This window comes from Protopterus annectens, chromosome 2.part0 (genome assembly GCF_019279795.1).
Source record: "Protopterus annectens isolate FY-2018-M chromosome 2.part0, PAN1.0, whole genome shotgun sequence".
Classification (NCBI taxonomy): Eukaryota; Metazoa; Chordata; order Ceratodontiformes; family Protopteridae; genus Protopterus; species Protopterus annectens.
Genome location: NC_056728.1, coordinates 1,709,898,800 through 1,709,915,591, shown reverse-complemented (window position 1 = coordinate 1,709,915,591; position 16,792 = coordinate 1,709,898,800). Strand labels below are relative to the sequence as shown.

The 16,792-nt window shown below is 38.7% G+C and overlaps 1 protein-coding gene across 1 annotated transcript in view; it reads left to right on the top strand.

Annotated features, from left to right (window-relative positions):
* MIB2 (MIB E3 ubiquitin protein ligase 2) overlaps nucleotides 1–16,792 on the top strand; it is a 1,775,226-nt gene that overhangs the window by 509,346 nt on the left and 1,249,088 nt on the right. Inside the window, 1 exon segment of the mRNA XM_044061758.1 lies at nucleotides 7,286–7,316. Coding sequence (XP_043917693.1) covers nucleotides 7,286–7,316 — 31 coding nt within the window.

The window sequence follows — 16,792 nt, the reverse complement described above, 5'->3', positions numbered from 1 at the left end:
CAGACTTGCCTCTTTTCTTTAGCAAAATGTGAGGCAGTGTGTATGACAGTAGGTAGGTGTGACACTTAAACCTGGAATTGGTAGGTCAAAACTCAAGCTGAATCAAGTGCAGCAGTTTCCATACTTCTCATATAACATCTGTCACTAATGATTGTGAATTTAACTTTTAAAGTGTCATTGGCCATTATGTAAAATTGCCATCTCTTAGTACTTCATAGTTTCTGAAAACTAAAATATGCAGTGTGAGTATAATACGTGACTTTGAATTGAATGGGGACAGGTAATGACCATTGTTAATCTTATCTGATAATATGTTTCACTGTTGAATAAAATAATTACTACATGGTATTTGGGAATATAGCTTAGTTAATGGAATAACACAAAAAACGGAGATGTTCAGACTTATCTTCTTTGTGTGACTTTTTGGGTTTTGGAATGTTGTTCTGTTTGTAAGGAAAAGTAAGTCACACACAATTGATTCCGAAGATTTTATGGATTGCAGTCATTAGACAATTGTCTCCTTATCAAAAGTACAAAACCTTATAGTGGGAATCACAACTGTCGCTGCGGTGGTGCAGCAGTAGCATTGTTGCCTCACAGCAAGAGGTTCTTCCGTTCAATTGTCAGCTGGAGTGCTGGGAGGGCCTTCTGTGTGGAGTCTGCATGTCCTCCCTGCGGTTGGGTGGCGTTCAAAAGACATGCGTAAATGGGCGTGCCTTCGTTGAAGGTTGGACGTCGAGCTGGCACATCGGCGTTCGTGAAATTCTACTGCCAATCATTAGCGGACCGGAGTTCTGCTGTGGCGACCCCTAACCGGGAAAAGCCGAAAGACAAACAACAAAGCAACAACTGTTTGAAAGTAAAAGTAAGATTTCGGTAAAAGACATTGAATGACAAACCTTGTTCATATACTTTTAGAACATTTTTGCAAATTGTTACACCCCCTGCACTCCTGAGACTCCACACCCTCTTTGATGTATGTATGCTAACGTCACAATTACTGTACCTCAGACTATGGTGAATAATCTAAGATGCTGCATTCGCAGAATTTGCATGTTCCCCCTTTACATACTTAATTTCTCACTCACTGTTAATGAGAACCAAGCGCACAGTAAACCATTCTGTTATTGCTTACATTTCTGTATTTGTTGTTTATGAATATTTTATATTTCACCTGGGCTGAGCTTGGAATTGGTCAGTATTGATCAGTGCACTACCCTGGTAAACAAATATAAATAAAGTAAACCATTATTAGAATCTTCAGATTTTCAGTGGGCACCCTCAGTCAGAGGCACAGCTAAGGTGGGGTGAGAAGGGCAGTCGCCCCAGGCTCAAAGTGTATAGAGGTTGCGATTGGCCATTATCCTGTTTATTTATTTGTTTATTTTTTGCTCTTTGGTTGAAGAGTTACATGGGGTGGGGATGGGTGTAACTGAAATCACCTGATGGTTACAATATAGCCATCTTGTTAGTATAATGAACTGAGTTTTTTATTTTTAATTTTTTTCTGCTCTTCAGTGGAAGAGCTAGCTGGGGGGAGGTGCATAGCTGCAACTGTAATAATCCAATCGATACAGTGTAACAATCAGGTTATTACAGGGAAGTGCTTTGTTATTTTATTTTATTTATTTTTTTTTTTTGAAGAGCTTGCTGGGGGGAGGTGTGGGCTGTGGATGTAATAACATGCATTAACTGTAGTAACCTGATGGCTACAGTGTAGTCATCAAGTTATTACAGTGAACCTTTTTTTTTTCCCTTCTGCAGTTGAAGAGTTAGCTGTGTGTGTGTGTGTGTGTGTGTGTGTGTGTGTGTGTGTGTGTGTGTGTGTGTGTAAATGCAATGATCTCAATCCAAACTCCTCGCAGGTACGGCAAGTGCCAGAGCCCAAAAAACCATGATAATTCTGAAAAAATAGGGTCAGCACCAAATGGAAGTTGCCAAATAAGTATAAATTTATTAATTAAACATTTCCAAGCAACTAACCGTGTCAAACACCCCCAGTAAAGCACAACAGTGCTCCAGAAAAAACAGCAAACCGGTTTCGGCTATATTAGCCTTCTTCAGTGCACAAACATAATCAATAAAAAAGATGTCTATGCTTCCTCCCCCCTCTTCTGGACCTGACCCTAAAGGGTGACCCGTGCTGTGTCTTTTCGGTGTTGGTGACTGTAAAAGGGGGTTGCCATCCACATCCATAGCAGAAGAAAAACTTCCCCAGAAGAAGAAATAGCATAGACAGTCCAAACACTTTGGAGGAGATATGCAAGGTGATGACCAAATGTTGAGTGAATTTAACAATATACATAATATATCTTCTGTGGAGCTTTCTCAGGCTCAGATTTCTGTACTTAATAAAGGTCTAAGCTATGTTCCTGGATTTTTTTGTGACTGAAGACTCATTTGCATCTAATGTGATTGCCTTTTGTAGATTGATTAATCTCAAAATACATTTTGATTCCGATACTGGTAGTAATGAGGTTAGATCTTTTAACTTTCAAAAGTCTAGATTTATGCCTCCAATGTCTAGTCAGGTGTCTCTATTCCAATCCTCCGTTCTCAAAGATCTACATTATAACTTTAATGAATATATTTTCCATCACAAACAGCCTTGGAGGATTTAAAAAATAATAAAGATCTGGTTATGTTATCAGCTGACAAAGGGGGTGGGGAGGTGGGGTGGGGGTGGTAGTAGTTATGAATTGGGATAGTTATCAAGTGGCACCGAGACAGTGTGGGGATGCCAGGCACTATATGCCCATGCCCCTCGATCCAACTAACAAATTTAAGGTTGAAATTGATAGGTTCTTATTTCAGGCACAACAGGAGGGTATTATTACACAATCGGACGTTTACCATCTCACGGTTAAGGATCCTAGACCACAATACATCTACTTTTTGCCAAAGATACATAAGGATCCTCAGTGTCCACCAGGGAGACCAATTATTTCAGGGAGGGGCAGTTTAACTGAGCCTTTATCTGAATTTCTTACTCTCTATTTGAAACCTCTCCTGGCTTGTGTGAGATCACGTATCCAGGATACCACCCAATTTCTAGGTATCGTCTCCAACAGTCAGTTGGAGCCAGGTTGTCTCCTTTGCACATTAGGTGTGACTGCCTTATACACCAACATTCCATATTGGGCGGAGCTAATGGCCCTGCAATATTGGTTGGACCAAAGTACTTTATATCCACCAGGCTTTAATACTCTTTTGGTATATATGACTGAACATGCCCTCACTAAAAATGTGTTCTATTTCCTTGGACAATGTTATTGGCAGTCACAAGGTACAGCAATGGGGGGCATCTTTTGCCTCCATTTATGCAGATCTGTTTATGGCCTACCTGGAGACCGAACTTATCTATAATCCCAATCATAACATCTATTTGGGGGAAATAGATATGTGGAAGACTATACCTAGATGATTGTTGGTTGGTATGGAAGGTGGATGTGGCTTTTCTTCTGGAGTTTGTTGAATATCTTAATCAAAACAAATGGGGAATTGAGTTTAAGGTTAATTTCAATTTGGATGAAATCACCTTTTTGGATGTGACCATCATGAGAAACGAAGATAATAACTCAGTACACAAATATATAGAAAATATCCCCAGTATAATTCCTTACTCCATGCCAGTATCCTCCGTCTGCCACACGTGATACACAACACCCCTAAATCTCAATTCTTGAAAGTAAAACATATTTGTTCTGATAATACCTTCCACAAATATAAGTTGGAACTGGCTAATTGATTTCGAAATAGGGGGTATAAAGTGGGCAGCATTGCCATGGCTGGTAATTGGGCATCTACACAAGTCAGGGAGGATCTTTTACAATATAAAAACAAGGATAAAACATCAGAGGACCAAGATATTCTGAGAATGGTTACTACATATGGACGCAATACTAAAGCTTTCATGCACATTATCCAGAAACATTGGAACATTTTGTTATCGCATCAGAAATCAGCCTCTAAGGTGGTACAGAGATGCTTGTTCTCCTTTCGTCGTGGCAAAACTTTAGGCTCACTTTTGAACCATTACAAACATTCTTTCCAGGTCTCAGCTGGACCTGTACAACAAAAGCTATTGGGTGACAAATTGCGTGGTACTTATACATGTGGTCATTGCACACATTGTTCTAGAGTTTTCAAAATTAAGGAATTTACTAGCCCCAATACTGATAGAGGTTTTGATATTAAGTTTCTGGCCAATTGTGGTTCAGATTGGGTGGTGTACTTGGTCTCCTGTCCTTGCTCAGCTTTTTATGTGGGTCAGACATCCAAACCATTATGGATCAGGATTTCGGAACATATGAGTGACATAAGGAATTATAAACTTTCTAGTGCACTTTATAAACACACCTAAGCACCCCTCTGCTTCCTTTTATTTTACGGTCATTGACAAAATTAAAGGAAATAGATCCCTCAAAAATGGTTGGCACACAAATTTAAATAATAAGGAAAGGAAATAGATAATTAAATTGGGTGGCCTTTTCAGCCCTAGTTTGAATGAACATCTTTAAAGTATATCCTTAATAGGTATCCATTAAGTATATAATGACTTGATTGGCTTGTTATTAAGATGCTATAAATACTGCTGCTCTGATGTTACTTCTTTATTATTGATTATGTTTGTGCACTGAAGAAGGCTAATATAGCCGAAACCAGTTTGCTGCTTTTTTCTGGAACACTTTTGTGCTTTACTGGAGGTGTTTGACACTCTTAGTTGCTTGAAAATGTTTACTTAATAAATTTATATCTATTTAGCAACTTCCATTTGGTGCTGGCCCTATTTTTTCAGAAATATGTAAATGTAATGACCCTATGGCTTGACTGTAACAATCAGGTTAATACAGAGAAATGGTTTTTGCTTTTCATTTGAAGAGCTACCTCAGATGGGGTGCTGGCTTGTGGAATCACTGATTGATTGAATCAGCTTCACCTTTGCCCTCAGTAATACTAAACATTACAGCTACACGTTCCCTTTTCTTCAAAAATGAATACTTATACAAGTTCCGTATCTAAATAGTTTCTCTGTTTGGACCCTTTTTTCTCCGTTAGTTTAGGCCATGATTTTTATAGTGAAAGGGTGAGAGATCTAGTGTATGGAGAGGAGGCTACCTGTGAGTACACGCTGAATCAGTATGTGGTCTCTGTTAAAATATGTATACAGATGAGCTGTCTAATGACTGTAGCACTGATATGCACGCTGAATGGTTTGAGACAGGACTGTTCATCAACCTTCTTTAATTGCAGGGTGCAGGGTGGTAATATGTTTAGAAAGTGGTACACTTATTTATTAAGTGTGTGGAGAGTGTAGCATTTACAAAACAGTACATAATGGGTCCCTTCCTGGAGCACACACTGTTGCATAAGCAGTGTCTGTATGTCACTTCCCCCTCATCCTCTACTTAAAATAAACATAATATTTTTGTATAAAATACATGTGTCCGTGTTAATATGTTGTTAACGTGAAGCTGCGAGTATGTGAAGGAATTTTCTGACTGCCACATCTGTGTACCATGCTCTGCTAGCATTACAGTTATTAAGAATACCATTTTTTTGTTATGGTCCTGGCCACTTGTAGTTAAGGGGGTCTGCTATAAGCATGATGGCAGTATAACCTATGGGAGTGGGAGAGGGTCTACAATAGACATGAATGGCCGGATGGAATTATTACTTAAGGTATGTCATTGACAGGACTGATGTGTGCTAGGCATTATTTATTTTTCATTGCAGCTGATAGAAGGGATTTTCTCTGGGTGCATGTCTGATGTTATTACAAATGCAGTAAGACAAAGGTGGGTAGATAACGTGACAAAAAATGTATTAATGCTTTGCATACATGGGTGGGTTACTGCTGTGCTAATGTGAGTTGGGTTACATGCCCCTCACCCAAACATGTCTAGCATGCAGAGCTCCTGTACTTTGTTTTGGTCAGCAGCACTGCATTTGAGCTACGATAAGATTGTAATTGTTATTACTGTTGGTTGTTTGCTATCTATAAATAGTGTTTGCTAGCAGTTTACAATTTAGAATTAGTTTACTCTCAGGTTTGTGTATTTTACTGTTTATACTGCTTTATATTTGTAAAGCTGTGTGTAAAATAATACTGTAATAAAAGTTGTTGATTAGGAAACTTTTCCAAATCCCCCAGTGGATGTTACAACAGGAGACAATTTAATGAGGGAAGTTTTATCATGCAAGCTGTTAGAAATGGAGCAACATGAGCCGTGGCTGCATTCTCCATTACTGCATTCCCTTAAAGATGAATCTTTAAGAATCTTGATTCACGACCACCTTCTCCAACAAAAACATGTTTTACTGGGCCCTGTGAATTAGGTAGGATTTATTTAATCAGCTTAAGATCAATCTTGGCCGCATGGTAGTGAAGTTAACATTGCTGCATTAGAATGCTTCATTCCCTATCTCAGTTCATTGTTAGGGAACCACTTGCATGGAGTTTGTATGTCCTACCCATCAACACCAACTTTCTTCAACAGCACATTGTGATTGCAATAGTAGGCAACCCCCATTCAGACCTGACAAGTAAATGCCACCAAAAGGTGATCACGTCATAGTCACTACAGTGATAACTTTAATGTTACTTTGTTTCTCTTCAAATGGACAGTTTTGATTGGAGTTATAGGTAATACCCTTTCAGATATGACAACAAGTTGAGGACAGCAAAAGCCGATTACATCATAATCGGACATAATGACGACAACAGTAATGTTATTTTCTCTACAACTAGACAGTTTTGAGTTGAGTTACAATTAATGCCTTTTAAGTCATGACAGCAAGTAAATTCCACCACATGCTGATCAGCTGGGGTGCTGAATGATCTTGAAGCAGACAGAAATATAGACTCAACCAGTATTCAAATCCCACAGCTCCCCCAGATTCAGAACATGGTCCGCCATCCCTTCTCATTTCTGTGACATAAAAGGTATCACTCCTGAATTTATATATATATATATATATATATATATATATATATATATATATATATATATATATATATATGTGTGTGTGTGTGTGTGTGTGTGTGTGTATATATATATATATATATATATATATATATATATATACATACATATATGCATATATATATATATATATATATATATATATATACATATATATATATACATACACACACACACACACACACACACACACACACACACACACACACACACACACACACACACACAATATCTATCTATGTATCTATAGAGCAGCTTTCCCTCTAATTACCCTTTCAATTTCAAGAGGCCTGCATGAGAGTTAGCACATCACCGGATTCTAGAAGAAACGTAATATATATATTTTCCTCTTTCTTAGAACTATGGGTCTAGAACATAGGCTTATCTGTAAGGACATGATGGCAACTTGGCAGAACATGAACTAGCAGGACCGTTTCTTATGGCCACCTAAACGGTTATATTTTCTAAAATAGCTAGCTCAAGGAAATAATTTATGAATTCTCTGCATGGTCTGCACAGTGCGGACAGTCAGATTGTATGTATAAAGGTGTGTGGTTGAAAGTCCCACCTTTTCTGTTTGGCCAGTTCAGAAAAAAAGCTTTATTGCTAATTTTCTGTAGGATGGACTGCACTTGAAAGATCCAGATTTTTACTAACAAAAATGGAAGCAGCTTAAGCTGACTACTTCTGCAATTTGATTACAAATATGTAGCATTTCCAACAGGGCAGTCTCTGACCCGGTCTTGATGGAAATGCTACATATTCGTAAATCAAACCGCAGGAGGATCACTCGCTCTAGGGATCTTAACCTAGCCTCTGACATAAACAGGTCATGCTGGAGAGACAGATACATGTTCCAGAGACTGCCACTTCTCTGGAACAAGCTTCCATTTCACTTGAAATAGAGCCCCTCCCTGACCCTCTTCAAACTCAACCTAGATCAATGGATGGGTGACTGCAGATTCACTCCTGGCGTGGCCCCAATATCCCTCCCAGACAGAAGAAGTTGGTGTTAACTACCATAGACTCTTCTCTCTATGAACTTCACTCACCTAGCCACCAATTGGGGAAATCCAGGATAAATATGTCTGAGTCTGTAAGGGCTCTAGAACATTTAGCCTAGTAACTTCCCATGAACCTATTGAGATATGCAGAAGCAGTCAGTCAGTTTAAGCTTCTGCTGGAACCCTTCACAGAATCTGGCAGCACAAGAGCTGGAATCAGTGGTATAGTGTGTGTCTGTGTGTGTGTGTGTGTGTGTGTGTCTGTGTGTGTCTGTGTGTGTGTCTGTGTGTGTCTGTGTGTGTGTGTGTGTGTGTGTGTCTGTGTCTGTGTCTGTGTGTGTGTGTGTGTGTGTCTGTGTGTCTGTGTGTGTTTAAATTAGTCCTGGATGTATATTGTGTTCTGGTTTTCAGGAACACCATTGCATATGCTTAAAGTGATGCAGATGGAAATGGCAGTACTCAGACTCTTGTTTCTTCACTGTATGTATTTTTAATGTCAGGTATTGGACCCCCACACACACTTCTTTAGAGAGTGTTTGTCCTGCCCTCTTGGACTGATGCTATACTGGGAGAAAGCCTCATGAATGAAGACCACCTCCTATAGCTGGCCTCCAGGGAAGATGATTAGCCTCTTGGTGTTTCACTAGAGATTTTGTACTGTACGCTAGCCTCTAACCTTGGCATTCTGCCATATTTACCACTGAAGTGGGCATAGCAATTCAAGGTCCTTGATCAAGCCTGGCTTGAGCACGAAGCTCTGTTTAGTAGTTCCTTTGCATGTCTCAGTCTTGCCCTTCTCTGGAGTAATCATAATAGTGATAAGCAGTCTCTGCGGTGCAACAGATAGCACACTCACCTTTTGAGCAGAAGGCTTTGAGTTCTGTTCCCACACCAGGTAGATTCATTGCTAACTCTGCAGTGTGCCATAAGGGGACGGCACATTCCTGAGTGTGCCATCCTTTGGATGAGGCTCAAAACTGAGGCCATATATGCTTGAGTTAGTACAGCTCAGATGGATGTAAAAGATCCCATGGCACCTATCGAAAAGAGTAGGTGGTCCTTTATTTAACACAACATAAACATTATTTACAAAATGTACATATATTTACAGGCACATATATACACATTTCTGTTTATTACTGTTTATCATTTTTCTTATAACATCCTCATTGTTATTCTTTCATAATTGACCCCACTCCTTCCACAGCTATAACCTAATTTTTTTTGCAATATATCTGCCAAAATCTATTTCCCATTAAAAATGTCATTCTTTCATTCTAAATAACCCATATTACACAAAATAACTTATCTACTCTTTTCACATATTGTTTCTTCTTGTTCTTTTAATATCTATGCATAATCAAATCCATATCTATATTATGTTAATATTCTCAAAAAATGTTTCTTTACATAACTTTTTCCAAAGTTTCAGCACACTTTTACATTAAAAAAGCATGTTTTGTGGTATATTTCTCCCCACAAATTAAACACACTCTTTCAGCTTTCTTTTTATATGTTAAAGTTTATTTAATACCAGTCTCCATTGGAAATACTTGCACATGCAAAGGAACTACTAAACAGAGCTTCGTGCTCTTGGTATACTTTAATGGCTTTAATCACTTGATCTGGTAAGTTTTCCTGTGGATTTACATAGGAATGTTTCATCACATTATTATATCACATCCTTCTAGCTTTCTCTGTATCATTAATTTTTATTTTCCATCTTAATATTTGTTCTGGATAATTTTTAATTATTTTCATTTACGTATTCTTTTTCTTTTTTCTTATTGGCATCATCTCCCAGAACCACTTTAGTACTCTATACAGGTTTAAAGAATAAACAACTGGATTTGGTAACTTGAGTCCCCCTTCATCTTCACTCATATACAACACACCTGTTTTCACTGAGTTTAATCATGAACCCCATATGAAAGGAAACACCAATTGCACAATTTCCTTTTCATTTTTTCTGGGAACATATAAACATTTGCTATATAGGCTATTTTCCCATAGTACAGAATTCACCAGATAAAGCTTTTTCTTGAATGCTAATCTACATGTCCTCCACAGAAGACCTATTTCTTTCATTTCTTTTATTCCATTGCATCATAACTGCATCATTTTTGTCAGATGTTATCTCAAGTAAAGACTCTTCATTCCTTGAGAAAAATACACACCTCAGATTTTCACATCACCCAAACCCTTAATTTTATCGTTATTCAGGGTAATTCCCATTTCCTTTAAACATACATTCAGACAAACCAGCACTTCCCTCATCCATATTTTGTTTAGTAATTACAGCTGTATTGTCTGCATATGTTAAAACTACTGGAATCGCTCCCTCTTTTTGCATCACGTCTGGCATCTGTCATTTCATTAGCTATTTCACTCACTATTGCTTTCACTACCAGTGCAAACAGTATTCCACTTGTTCCATCCTTGTTTTATACCACACTTCATTCACTCTTGTACTGTTATTTTGCTATACTAACATACGAGCTCTCATTACCAGTGCAAACAGTATTCCACTTGTTCCATCCTTGTTTTATACCACACTTCATTCACTCTTATACTGTTATTTTGCTATGCTAACATACGAGCTCTCATTACCAGTGCAAACAGTATTCCACTTGTTCCATCCTTGTTTTATACCACACTTCATTCACTCTTGTACTGTTATTTTGCTATGCTAACATATGAGCTCTCATTACCAGTGCAAACAGTATTCCACTTGTTCCATCCTTGTTTTATACCACACTTCATTCACTCTTACACTGTTATTTTGCTATGCTAACATATGAGCTCTCATTACCGGTGCAAACAGTATTCCACTTGTTCCATCCTTGTTTTATACCACACTTCATTCACTCTTATACTGTTATTTTGCTATGCTAACATACGAGCTCTCATTACCGGTGCAAACAGTATTCCACTTGTTTCATTCTTGTTTTATACCACACTTCATTCACTCTTGTACAGTTATTTTGCTATGCTAACATACGAGCTCTCATTACCGGTGCAAACAGTATTCCACTTGTTCCATCCTTGTTTTATACCACACTTCATTCACTCTTACACTTATTTTGCTATGCTAACATACGAGCTCTCATTACCAGTGCAAACAGTATTCCACTTGTTCCATCCTTGTTTTATACCACACTTCATTCACTCTTGTACTGTTATTTTGCTATGCTAACATACGAGCTCTCATTACCAGTGCAAACAGTATTCCACTTGTTCCATCCTTGTTTTATACCACACTTCATTCACTCTTACACTGTTATTTTGCTATACTAACATATGAGCTCTCATTACCAGTGCAAACAGTATTCCACTTGTTCCATCCTTGTTTTATACCACACTTCATTCACTCTTGTACTGTTATTTTGCTATGCTAACAAACGAGCTCTCATAATTCTATCACTTATTCCATACTGCTCCATAACATCCTACAAGTCTTCATGCCCTACTGCATCAAATGCTTTGCTAATATCATGTACCATCATTTTCACATCCTCCCTTTTACTTCTGATATTCTCCACGGTTTCCCTCCCAACCAATGACAGTTCTTGACTTCCCTTCCTTTGATACCATGTACACTTTCATCCGTAATATCCCTCATCCTTCCTTCCATTTTCCTCTATATTATCCTCATAAGATTGTATAATCTGCGTTCGTTCTTTTCTTTTTTTCCATATACATTTTAATATCCCACTATATAACTCTTCATAAACAAACCCTTCCTTCAACCATTGATTCAGTACATTTACAAAATACTCCGTTTGCCAATATATTAATTTCCTGTACATTCCATACCTTATACTACCTGGGCCTGATACTGAACCAACGTTTACTTTCCTAAATACTTCATCTAATTAAGTAATAGTAATTCCTTTTTCAAATTCTTCCTGAACTTGTTCTAGATTTTTTTTTACTTTCTATTCTCTTATTTTCCTTCTTTTTACTCTTACACATATTTTCCACACAATGTGCTACAATACTTCCGATTTCCTCTTGTGTTCTTTTTACCTGTCCTTGTACATTTTTCATTTTCCATACTAACATTCTCCTTTACTTCTTCTTCTTTCGGCTTTTTCCCGGTTAGGGGTCGCCACAGCGGATCACCTGTCCACTCATGATTAGCAGTGGAGTTTTACAGTGTCGAGTTGCCAGCCCGGTGCCCAACCTTCCACAGAAGGCACACACACACTCACACCTAGGGCCAATTTAGAGTGTCCAATCCACCTACAGCATGTCTTTGGGATGTGGTAAGAAAACGGAGCACCCGGAGGAAACCCACGCGACCACAGGGAGGACATGCAGACTCCGCACAGAAGGCACCCCAGCCGAGAATCGAACCGGAGAACTTCTTGCTGTGAGGTGGCAATGCTAACCACTGCACCACCGCGGCCGCCCCTAACATTCTCCTTTACTATTTTGCCATATTTTATCTTTGTAAATATTGTATCTGCCTAAACAGTAATGCCTTAATTGTTTTTCTCAATTTCTTTTATGTATCTTTTCCATATCATAATATTCTGTTGTATTATTCTCTAAATTCTTTAATATATTTCTATGCATTTTACCGTATTTCACTTTCTTTTCCTTTCTTACATCATCCTGACATTGGGAAAAAACACTTATTTTTAAATTCAATTTACCATTCATATCACTTCTTTTTTTTAAGTCCTTCCTGGTTATATGAGCTTTGTGTAACTGCAGTATTTCCCACTTTCCAGTTTCACCCAGTGATTTCTCATTTATTCTTTTTATTCCCTTTCTTGTTTTAATAAACTGTTTTTCATTCATTTCCTCCATCCATATCGCTAAATGGTCTGAAAAACCTGTCGCAACTGCTATCACAATCAGCCACCCCCCCAAGCTTTCCAAAAATACAAAATAATTTCAGATCTAAGTTACTCCCCTTCTATGAGTCCATTGACTTTTGTTCCAGACATCTAATTTATCACATTTTATCACTTCCTGTATTTCTACATCCTTCCCTGGCTTTTTACATTCCCCCTTAAGTCACAATTAAAATCCCTTGCAATTATAATTTTCATGTAAACTACCATATAATCTAATATTTAGTGAAACAGATTCTCTCTTTCCTTGCTAGTTGTATATGCACATAATGCTAGAATTCTGTAAACATGTTCTGTTCACCTCATATTCACAACAGTTAACCTTCCCATCCTTACCTATGCTACAGCTAGTATTTTAACTGTTTCTCACACAACACAGCAACTCCAGGACAACATTTACTTCCTAAGTTGCATGTTATATTTACATCCCACAATTCTTCTGCTGCAGTCTTTTTTCACTTGTCAGGAACCTTGCATCCTCTAGCAAGATAACATCCATATCACATTTAACACACCATCATCACCACATTTAATGAAAGCTCTCCAAAATTATTGCTTTTTGTTCTTTTTAAGTGTAGGGGAAATGTTTTGTTATTTTTCTTATTTTTACTCTTTTCCCAATTGGATATATTTCCTGGTTTTATATACAAATAATCCTTGATCCCCAGAATCTGATTTTTCACTGGCTAGAACTTCAAACAGTTGGTCGGTCCCTTTTCCCAACCTCTGTTCCTTCATGTACTCGTTCTCTGTCCTCATTTTTCCCCTTCATGTTTTTTTCTTCTTTACGTAGTTTACCCTCTCCCCTAGCCTCTTTGTGTTCTTCCTCGTGTATGGTTTATCCTCCCTTCTTTTTCATTATTTATTGTTTGCTGTTGACAATCCATTCAGAAGTGTCCACCCCCACTTTTTTTAATGGTACAACTTGTGTTCAGTTACACACCTTCTTGCTGTGTGTCCTTTCTCCTCACACTGTTTACATTGTACATTGTCACAATGATCAATTAAATCTTCCACATTTGAAAACGACTTCCAACCTTCATTCAACATTCCATAAGTTTCTTTCATCTCTTTAACAGTATTATCAGCAGTTTCACACAGACCCTGCATGTATTTTTAATATTATCTTCTTCCAGTTCCTCAGTTCGAAACTGCAAAGTAACATTTTTTTTAACATTCAAGTTAGTACCAGAAAGCAAATAATTTTCCCATGGATAAATGCCCTTTTTGGTACACAATTCCAGAATTTCATCATCAGTCCATTAGTTTTAAATGTTAAGTCATAAAAAGTCTCCATCCCAATATGTATAAAAGAGTGAATTTCATAAGCTTTAAAACCCATAACAGTTACCAAGTTGTCCCATACAATAATATCTATTACATTGTCATTTTTCTTCTCTTCTCTTTAAGAATATATCTGATGCTGTCCTTTTTATTCTTCAGCATACGGGCTAAGGATCCGATCCTTGGATCTGACTTGGCTGCTTACCGCAGACTTCAGATCCAGCTCTTGAGCTCTTCCTTCTACCCATACTGCCCTAGTCCTTCCTCAGTACCTCAGATCTTGTTTGCCGCTATCGCACACAGATGTAGTATACTCTCTGGTAGCCATTATTTTCTAATATTTACAACAGTAAATGCATTTATCTCATTCTTTTTCAATCTATTTTCTTTACTTTGAAATTCTCTTCTACTTTGCATAATTATTCTACATCCTTTTCAAATTTCTGGGTTTTCTGCATTAGGCCATCTACTATTCTCATAATAGCCTTCTGTAAGTACCATTGTTGGTACTCTTCTTTCTGTCTGTCAGACTCCTACCTTTTCTGACAGGGTACTCTTTATTACCATTGGTTGTATTTTTTCTTTTAAAGAAAAAAATATTTTTCTGCATATTTAGCTCTTTTCCTGTGGATTTTTCTGTCATGGCTGATAAGCCAAAAGGTTTTAATAAATACGCTTCCTGTGGGCATAAAATCCTTGACTCAGACGCCCACAGAGAGTGCATTTACTGCTTAGGAGTATCTCATTTGAATATAAATTGTACTGTTTGTTCAGGGTTCAATTCCAGAGCCATAGCTGACAGACATAACAAGCTTGTCTTCAAATGATTGCTGCCAGTTTCATCTTCATCCTCCTTAGGGGCACAAATCCCCAGTAAATCTTTGAAAGCTCCTTCAGAGCACAGGAAATGGTTACCTATGAAGTCTCAGAATGTTCCTTGGAGCCACCGCAGAAAATTCAAAAAAACCTCAGATATGAAAAGACAATCTATGAAGCCGAAGCTTTCCGACCTAAGCCTTTGGATCACATTCTTATTTCCTGCAGTCCTGTCGTTCACACTACAGATCCAAAGCCATCGGATCCTGTACCCAATACATTGTACATGCTGAGGACTTGCTTACCTGAGTTTACATTGGATCCCATCTCCACTTGGTACACTTCCCATTTTTGCAAGCACCTAAAAAGCACTCCTGACCTCAATGCATTGCATCATCCGTCGGGTCCTCCAGGAATCTTTCCGAAGCTGGATGTGGATAGGGTGATGCGTAGGTTTCTCAGAGCTCAGATCCAGATAGGGGTTATGTTAGCTCAAGCTCCCACCGGATCCTTGAGCCTTCCTGCCACTACCCATACAGTCTTACCTCCTTCTCCAATCCATCCTTCAGTTCTGGAGCCCAAGGATCCAAGAGTTCTGGTGTTGGATCCGAAGAGAGTTACTACTTCTACTCTGACAATTCCCCTAACCAGTTCTGCCCAACGCCTTTGGATTGGGATGAGTCCCAGAGCTGAAGAGTCTGTGCTGGATCTGTGGAGCCAGGATTTACTCTGATGTCATATCCATCCCTGCCCTTGGAGCGTTGGTGTTGGCTCTGGTTCGGTTCCCGCCTCTAGACACGGATCGGGTCAGAGTTGTGATCTGTCTGTACTGGAATGTTTGCCTTCGAGGTTGTGGAAAGGGTCTTATCTCATTCTAGGGATCCAGTCTCTCATGCCTTCTCAGATTCTTCATTTTTTTCTCCTTATGATTCAGAGCTCTGATCCCATCAGACCTACTGCACAGGGACAGCCAGTTCCATCCAGCTTCCAGATGGTTCCCATGAAAGAACTACACCTCTCTTCGGGCACTTCTCCAGAACATCCCCATGAAGGGATTCACCAGAAGACAGTTTGCAAAAGGAGGCACATAGATTCCTCTTTCGGAATCTCTCACTGAAGATACTGATTTTGAGGAAGGGGAGAGATCCTACAGATTGCCACCTGATTATGTATCATTTGGAGATATTTTAAAGGTCCTTGAGCAGAAATGTGATTGGTCCACAGATAATCCTTTTCCTGGGGAGACAGTATGTCTGGAGGCTTTTGGTTCTGGCCTATCTACATCTTTGGTGACTTCCCCCGGTTGATGAGCTTATCAACCTAGTCTTTTGCCAGGCATGAAAGGAACTAGATTTGGTTGAACATATACCATGCCATGTGGGCAAGATTTTAGCACCTCCAAAGGACAAACCCTACTGGAGCAAAGGAGTCTCAGTTGATGCAATGGTTGTGGCAGCAGCCATCATAAACGAGCTAGCGGAACAGAGCTCCTCTGTCCATCCTCCTAACAGAGAATCTAGGGCATTGGACAGATTTGGAAAGTGTGTATTTGCTATAGTGACCTTTGCACTGTGTGTCCTGAATTTCCTGGCACCCTTTACAAGACTACAGAGAGATTTGACAAAAGAACTATCAAAATCCCTCTGTGTCCATGTCTGCAGAGGATTATAAAAAATCATCATCTTAGCTGGACACTCTTTTATCGTTTTCCAGTGCACCCATAAAGTTGATCTCTCATGCAGCATAATATACCTCACGGGCAGACAGTTCAGGCATTGCCATAAGGAGACCTGCCTAGATGTGGCTATATGACTTTTGGAGCCTTTCAGGTCTTCTT